At 37.1% G+C, this 9,300-nt stretch overlaps 2 protein-coding genes across 2 annotated transcripts; both read left to right on the forward strand.

Moving 5' to 3' along the window:
* The first annotated feature begins 2,515 nt into the window (after positions 1-2,515).
* On the forward strand, positions 2,516-2,895 carry LOC141588770 (14 kDa proline-rich protein DC2.15-like). The gene is made up of 2 exons (XM_074410197.1): positions 2,516-2,672; positions 2,750-2,895. The coding sequence occupies exons 1-2, from the start codon at positions 2,516-2,518 to the stop codon at positions 2,893-2,895; spliced, it is 303 nt and encodes a 100-aa protein (XP_074266298.1).
* Positions 2,896-8,227: 5,332 nt separating this feature from the next.
* On the forward strand, positions 8,228-8,611 carry LOC141588771 (cortical cell-delineating protein-like). The gene has a single exon (XM_074410198.1). The coding sequence runs from the start codon at positions 8,228-8,230 to the stop codon at positions 8,609-8,611; it is 384 nt and encodes a 127-aa protein (XP_074266299.1).
* The last annotated feature ends 689 nt before the right edge of the window (positions 8,612-9,300 follow it).

Below are 9,300 nucleotides of genomic sequence, written 5' to 3' on the forward strand. Positions count from 1 at the left end.
TTATCTATTCTTTATTCATTATTCATTCTTTATTATTTTCTCTCACCTATAAATTTCATAACTTACAATACTTTATTCTACTTTATTCCTTTTTTCTTCCCCTTTCCTAATTTTTGTGCCCAAAAGAAAGGGGAAGATAAAAGAAAATTATGCTTGGAAAGAGATAGGAGGGGAGGTGATAAATGCTGTCCAGGATTTCTTTAGAGATAGACTGTTACTGAAACAATTGAACACAACCAATGTGGCTTTAATCCCTAAGTGTGACAGGCCCCAAACTGTGTACCAATTCAGACCTATAGCCTGCTGCAATGTGGTTTACAAGGTGATCTCCAAGCTTCTGTGTGCAAGACTTGCTGAGGTGCTACCTCAGCTCATTGATCCTAATCAAGGAGCTTTTATTCAAAATAGGAGCATTCAGGAGAACATACTTATCTGCCAAGAGCTTATCGATGCTATGCTATGAAAAACCTAATGCATCTCCTAGATGTCTTTTTAAAATTGATCTCCAAAAAGCATATGATACGGTTGAATGGTCTTTTGTTGAAAAGCTCCTAGTTGAACTCAACTTCCCGGTGGAGTTCCAGGAAATGATGATGCAATGCATAACAACTGCTTCATTCTCCTTGTCCCTCAATGGGGAAATGTTTGGTTTTTTCCATGGCAAAAGAGGTCTCAGGCAGGGAGACCCTCTTTCCCCTCTTGTTTTCACCCTATGCATGGAATACCTGACCAGAACCATTAAGTATGCGGCAGCTAAATTTGAGTTTAAATTCCACCCTATGTGCAAGCAAGTACAATTGGCAAACTTGATGTTTGCAGATGATGTGCTACTCTTTTGCCATGGGGATGCAAAATCTATGATGCTGCTCCTCCAGTCTTATTCGACCTTCTCTAAAGCAACGGGACTAAAGATCAGTGCTGCAAAGTCTAATGCCTTCTTCAGAGGAGTTCCTGACCAGCTGAAACATGATATCCTGTCTGTTTCTGGGTTTGTTGAGGGTAAACTGCCTTTCCAGTACCTTGGCATGCCAATCCAGACCACGAGATTACAAAAACAAGACTGTGAGTGCTTAGTTGAGAAAATATGTACTAGAATTCATGGATATGGAGCTAAAAAATTCTCTTATGCTGGAAGATTGGTGTTGGTGAAAGCTGTGCTGACTTCACTTCATTCTTACTGGGCATCTCTGTTTGTCCTTCCTAAGGGTATCATAGCTAAAGTGGATGCAGTCTGCAGAAATTTCCTCTGGGATAACAGTGCGGACTTCCATAGAGTCCCACTGGTGGCTTGGGACACAGTTTGCAGACCCAAATGGGAGGGTGGCTTAGGGATTCATAACCTGGAAATGATGAATAAAGCTTTGATTGGCAAGTTGGTAAACTGGATTGCAGAAGACAAAGACACAATATGGGTCAACTGGGTGAAGCATAATTACCTGAAAGGAAGGGACTGGTGGACGTATAAACCTGGAGCTAATACTAGCTGGGTATGGAGGAGAATATGCAAGGTTAAACAAGACTTACTTACAGCATATACCAATGGGGCTTGGCATTCCCAAGGAGTTGGATTCACCACAACTAGTTGCTATGAATGGCTCATGGGGTCTCGTCCAAAGGTGAACTGGGAGAAGGTGATTTGGAATGATTGGGTTATCCCAAAACATCAATTCATGGGATGGCTCCTTGCTCATGAAGCATTCAAAACCAAAACCAAGCTGATCAGATATGGGGTGGACATTGATGCCTCCTGCTGGTTATGTGACCAGGCACCTGAAGACCTGGAGCACCTGTTTTTTGGGTGTGATTATAGTTTCAGAATTGTTCAACACTTGCAACAGATTACTGGTTTAGTTCTTCCCGTTGGCAACTGCCTGCACTGGTGCTCACAGGACACGGGCACAAAAATGCAGAGGGGAGTGAAGGCAGGATTGATTCTAGGAGCAATCTATCAAGTATGGCACCAACGTAATAAATGCAGGACTGAAGGTGTTCTTCTCCGTCCACAGAGGGCAGCACAAAACATCGTGGCTGACATGAAGTTAAGAGTTCATGGTAAAGATGAAGGAAAGCTTACTCGACTAGAAATAGACTGGCTAAGAGATATCGGAATTATGTAAGGACATTAGATGATTTGATTACCAAACATGTATGTTTTTGACACATTTATATATTTATACAACTCACATTTCACCAAAAAAAAAAAAAGAAGATAAAAGAAAATTGGAGGGAGTCTATGATATATATTTCCAAGATTAAGTAGCACATGTATGATGTATCTTTACGAGCTGTACAATTTGAAGTTAATTGCAACAATTATTATTTGATAAAATAATTAATTTGTTAACCAAGAGCCACCTTGCACTCACTGATTGGCTTATGCACATAGCTACCCTAAAAATCTCTCCCTATATAAACTCAAGTACGTTTACTTAACTTCCCACCACATGAATCCCTCCAATTACAAGCCATCTTAGTATCTTAATATCCTTTTAATTAGTTTTTTTTTTTTGTTAAGATGGCTTCATCAAAGGCTATTATTTTTGTCCTATGCCTTAACCTAGTGTTCTTCACTTTGGTTAGCTCAGACTATGTCCCAACCCCAACACCATCCCCACCACCACCACCACCGACCGATGGAAAGTGCCCTAATGATACCCTAAAAATAACAGCATGTATTGATTATCTGTTGGTCAAGGTTGCGACGCGAGGGTCCGAGTGCTGTAGCCTAAGCTAATTGATGGACTTGTAGGCCTTGATGCAGCATTATGCCTTTGCACTAGACTTGAGGCAGATTTGTTGGGCATTGCTCACCTTAACCTTTCTGTCACTGCGTCAGTGTTAGTTAAACAGTGTAGTAAGGCTGAGGTTATTACTGAGTATCAATGCCCTAATTAACTACGGAGTAATACTAAAAACATTCATCATGCATGCAACAATAATTCCATGAGTCTGTTTCAAGTGGATTTTCATTTCATTTAATTTGTATTGATCTGTAAGATGATATAATGAACTGAATGAGGTTGTTATTATTAATGAAATCGGTTACATTATATTCCCTTTGTCCCGGTCATTTGTTGTCCTTTTCCATTTTAGGGTGTATCATTCATTTGTTGTCCTTTCTATTTTAAAAATGAACTTGATGAGTAATTTGATCATTCTCATTCAATTTGTTCCAGTTGTCATTTAGTTATTGGTCCTCTTCTCTTTCCTTGGCCTTTGTGCCAAAACCAAAGGACAACAATTGACCGGGACGAAAGGAGTATAATAGACCGTCTTGGAGGATACTCCAAGCATATTCCTAAAGGAAAGTGATAGGGCGACACTTTGGGTGTTTCGATTTCAAGAATAACACCATAATTAAAATAATAAATTTAAATAAAAAATGACTTTATCTTTTTTCATTTTTGCGCCAAAACAAAAAGGATAGAAAAGTAATTCCAATCAAATTTATAAACTAGATCCCTAATTACTAATTTGAAGAACTTCAAGCCACCAACAACTTGCAAATCTCAAACTTCGAACCATTTGGTATTGAGACGATAGTGGTTGAAGACAACTTATCAATTGCGGAATTAAATTTATATTGTCCATAATTTGACAAGGAAAAGTTGTCTAACGCAATCGGAAACGCAAACCATTTTTACACAGGAATGCATCTATATTGCCCGACGCCAAACTGGTAATTGATATTGAAGACAATTTTCTTGATGCAGGTTGATGTTACTATGTTAATAAATGGCCAAATTGATTTGTAAAACTTCATTGTGTATCATTTATTGGCTATGAGCCTATAACGAATTGACGATCTAGCTTTGCTTAACTGTCATTATTCATCAATTTGCAGTTGATTATCCAAGATCATCGTGTCCATTGATAGTGCTCTTGTTTTCTGGAATCCCATATTCTTAGGTTACAAAATGGATTCATTAATTATAGATTAATCTGTAAATAATTTAATATTTTGATTATTGGCGTATAATTAATAGATGTATAATTACCTAATTGCCCATAAAAAGAATATTCAAATTGAAATTCAAATGTTTAGGAGGGAAACTAATTTGGCTATCTATTTACCAAAATACCTTCGGTGTTACCGAGTTTGGGTAACACCCGGTGTCGCCATCTCATTTTCCATTCCTAAATATTAGTCCATAGGATATTATTATGATACCCATAATAATATCTTTCCTACTATGATAATATATATTCTCTAATACACCCCCTCAGTCGAAACGGTAGTTGATGGACGCTTTGACTGGACTGAAAAGATATAGTTGATGACACTGTTGTAGATTAGTCGACTTGATATTTGTCTACGCTTTCACCGGATGTGTATCATGCGCTTGTCTGTTGTCCACACATAATGACACGAACTAACTGTGCACAAGGGCCGAAACAACTCGTGAGATACAACACTAAAATGTCAAGGTGCACGAGGGCCGTAGCAGCTCGTGAAACACCGACTATAAAAAGGAACATAAAATAAATCATGGTGCACGAGGGCCATAGCAACTCGTGAAACACAAAAACGGTGAGGGTCGAAGCAAACTCAACCGTATAAATAAAAATGGTGAGAGGTGCTTGTCGGAGATCAGGCGGAGGGTATGTGGTCGGTTTAGGTTGTGCGGTGAGGGGACGGCTGGAGTGTTGTAGGGGATGATGGGTGGATTTGGATTTTGGTTGTCGACGGGAAGGGATTTGTGAAGGCGATGATGTGATGTTTGATTAGTGAAGGGTGGTTGGCTGTGTGTTGGTAAAAGATGCGGGATGGAGGGAGAGATTAGGAAAGGTGGGCCCTACTTTTATTCATCATTAAATAAAAAGCTATATTATCTAATACTATGCTAGTCCCTTCATTCACTATATTCTTCCCTATTTTCTAAACGGATTATTCAGGTTTTCTTCCCCTTTTTATTTTTGGTAAACTTTTACTCTTATTTTATTCATCCCTCTCTCCTATCACCAAACCCATCCAACTCTTTTACTCCTATTTTATTCATTAAATTAATATTTGTGACCCACAATTCATTATTTAACTCATAATTATTCATCCCTCACTCCTATCACCCAACCTCACATATGTCCTTTATCAATATAATATTCCCACCCTTAATCTTTGTGCCCACATCAAAGGGGAAGAAAATGGCGGATTGGAACGAGTATGATTTTTACGTGAAAATTAGTATGCCCGCCGTAGATGGTATAGGACCGCCATCTCTGGCCAGCGGTTTTGAATACGAGATTGTTGCGAGCGGAAGGTTTTTTTTGAGAGAATCGAGTTTAGGCTTATACCATGTAAAATCATGCAAATGGGTTTAGGCCTTACCCGAACGGAGGAGAGACGGACCACTTAACAGCACAAGGGAGGTTCCATCCTAAAACCAATTGTCAATAGAAGGAGTAGCCCTCTTGGTTATAAAGTAGTACAATCTCTCTTTCTCCTTCAATGTGGATTAATATGAGGTTCTTCGCACTCCCCCATACATGTGAGACCCACTTTTAAATCAGACCGGAGCCATCAACGGATGGAATTTTCTCCGACTCCAAACAAGCTCAGACTGGGCCAAATAAGAGGCACACAAAGCCTCGGCTCGAGCTGGCACATAATAGCCCAGTTAATCATCATACCCAGGTCTTTAGCCATCGGTTCTGATATCATGTTAAATCATGCAAATGGGTCTGAGCCTTACCCATAATAATATCTTTCCTACTATGAGAATAATTCTCTAATATGATCATGTGGTTGTGTTTTGTTTGTTGATTTGATTTGTGGTCAACGACTCAGTTGATCTTATTAGCCGCTTTGGCGTTTAATTAAGTTGTTATTGCTCGACAAATTGAATAGTTGATGTACAAATTAATTCATTCAGTTTATGTTGATCGAATTTATAAGCATACCTGAGACTCTAAAGGAATGCTTATTAACTTATGACCTAAACTCGATTCTCTTCGATCATAATTTCTACTAATATTAGTCTCGCATAATATATTAAGTAATAACGTACTTCCTTCATTCCGAGCTTGAGTATTTGTTTAACTTTACTTTTGGCATAAACACCAAGAAAAGAGGAAAGGACAATTTGTAGATATAGTTAATGGATGACAAGTGATCAATATTCCATTAGAGAATTCAACATCCTTCCTTTAATTGCTAAAATTTTATCTTTGTCTACTTGTTACTTTTTTTTTTGAACAAAGGGAACATCTATTATAAATGAAAAAGAGTGTTCAATTAAGGGGAGGGGGAAATCGGGATTATGCGGCGTACATGTCGAAATAAAGTCTGTCGATAGTACTCGATTACAAAAGAAGGGGCATTGACCCAATTAAAACAACCATTACAATAGTTAGGGTCTTTGATAGAAAATTTAGCAATTGCATCCGCTATTTTGTTGCCCGATCTTTTCTCAAACACTAGCTTTAAATGAAGTGAGGCCTTGAATTGTTCCCTACACTCAAGAATGATGTTAGTAAATGGACCACAAGGGGGATCCGTCTTCAAAAGGACATTAATGGCATTGATATAATCTGAGGCAATCACAAAATTGTTTGTCGACCTAATAGCAAAACGTATGCAACCCACAAATGATCTCCTCACTTCTCCTTGGTATTTGTGACAAAACCAAAAATAAACAAATAACAAGAACAAAGAAAATACTTCTTCTGTCTTATTTACTATACTTATGTAAAAAATAAGACATATATTATCGTCTAGATTAAAATTTTCTATAATAGTTGACACTTTCATAATAAATTACGATTAGGATTGATTAATTCCATTTGGTTGGGTTGTACAAAATCTTGTTGTCATCATCAAAATCCGTTTTTTCGTCAAAGGATCACATGGGACAGTGACTACTACGTGCAAATCTTATTTACCCAAATCTCAACACATCAATTAGGCATATTCTACATCTCCCTTGTAATGGGTATTGATAACACCGTATTTTATGGCTTTTTTTTTTTTTTGATGAAAACACCCGGAGGTGTTACTCTAACATTGAAATATCAAAACGTACAGCATTCTGAGCATTCGTCGGTAATACATTCGACCATTCCGTTCTACCAATGACTCTAGGACAACTATGAGCTAAACAATGCGCTACACAGTTATTGACCCGACTAGTATGTGACCATAAAACAGACTCAAACTCATTACGTAAAAGTAAAATATCATCAGTAACTTGTGAAAAAATACTTCTTCCGTTCCGCTTCCCCTTGAGAGACTCAATCAGCTGTAGACAGTCGCTTTCCATCACAACCTTCCGCAGATTAATAATAAATTTACAATTAAATTTCAAATTGAGTTAAATATCAGTTTTATAATTATTATCTTCTTTAATATTCCTATCAAACCGCACATTCGCGCGAGATCTATACTAGCCATAGAATAATTCATTTATGCGGGAAAATTTTAGTAAATTCTTATTCTTTTAGTATAGGGCCGTGAATTACCTATAATTTAATGTGATTAACGTCAAGTACAAGAAGCATGGCTTGAATTAGCATTCCATATCTTAAGTACTACAAGCAATTCTCACATCACAAATTCTCATTATAGACGGACACTATCCGTCTATACATATAGACGGATACCACTTTCCCTCACAGAATACTCGTTTGCCATAAAGTGGAGAGCACATGGGGGTGCCCCACCTTGTCCCCCTACCCATTTTATTAGAGGTCTTTACCCGTCTGTTCGCCCCACCCGTCTATACCAAGACCTATTGTTCTCACATATATATACGACGATTTTACCCGTGTTTTTTGACAAAAAAAAAGTTTCCACTTTTTGATAAATAATGAATACTTTATGGTTAAAGTAACTAAAAGGTCATTTCTTCTTGTCAAACATACAACAGTCGTAATCTCGTGGCGTAGTTTTTGCGATAGATTATTCTTTTAGTCTATATATCATCTATTATTCCAAGATTAAGTATGTAGCACATGGAATCTTACAAGCTGGACAATTGGGAGTTTATTGCAACAATTATTTGATAAAATAATTAAAATGTTAACTAAGAGCCACCTTGCACTCACTGATTTGGCCTAAGCACATGATAACCCTAAAAATACGCAATTTCCAACATTTTTAATTCCTTACATTACCAAAACTTTCCCTATATAAATTCAAGTACGTTTACTTAACTTCCAAACACAATCCCTCCAATCACAAGCCATCTTAACATCTTAATATCTTTTTTTAATTAATTCCTTAATAATTAAGATGGCTTCATCAAAGGCTATTTTCTTCCTATGCCTTAACCTAATGTTGTTCACTTTGGTTTGTTCAAACTATGTCCCCACCCCAACCCCAACCACCCCACTACCCCCATCATGTCCGACTCCAGCTGATGGAAAGTGCCCTAATGATGCCCTAAAAATAGCAGCATGTACTGAAGTACTAATGGCTATGGAAGAGCGAAAATCCGAGTGCTGTAGCCTACTTGATGGGCTTGTAGGCGTTGATGCATCATTATGTCTTTGTACAAGACTTAAGGCAGCTTTGTTGGGCTTTCCAGTTCTTAACCTTTCTATCTCTTCAGCATTGTTACCTAACTTGTGTGGTAAGGGTGATCTTAATACTCGGTTTCAATGCCCTACCTGCTAAAACAATATATAATTCCATGAATATGTCATTTATTCATGATGTTGGGCACTTTCTTTTCTGAAGATTATTTCCATTTCATTTTATTTATATTGATTCTATGTAACTAAGATTGTAATCTTATCTTATCATTTCGTTATTGTGTTTTATTTTGTTGATTTTATTTTATTTATTTTATTTTATTTATTTGTGGTCAACAACACAGTTGATGATCTTATTAGCCCTCAATTTGGCATTTAATAAAGTTGTTAATGGATGCTTCTCAAGTTTTTTTCACATTCTCATCTCCACAATTGTTATGGTGGATATAAACTCGCTAATCTTCAATCAAAACCACAAGTAATAATCTAATTATTATATGTATCTATAATTATCACCGTTCCGATCATTTGTTTATCTTTTGTTTTTTTTGACACAAAAATCTAGAAAATGGTACGTGAGTAACGTGACCTATTATGGATATTGTTAATGAATGACAAGTGGACAATGAGCTATGTGTATGATCAAATTACCAATTTTAACACATTCCAAAATATAAAAAGGTAAACGAATTAAATGAATGAGACACCAAAATATAAAATAAGTGAACAAATGATCGGGACGGAAGGAGTATATATTAAGTAATTTAAGGGACTTGAGTACAACCGCTTTCGATCACCACATTTGATTGCCCGTTCCGACTAGCTTCTTCA

Source organism: Silene latifolia, chromosome 6 (assembly GCF_048544455.1).
Source record: "Silene latifolia isolate original U9 population chromosome 6, ASM4854445v1, whole genome shotgun sequence".
Classification (NCBI taxonomy): Eukaryota; Viridiplantae; Streptophyta; class Magnoliopsida; order Caryophyllales; family Caryophyllaceae; genus Silene; species Silene latifolia.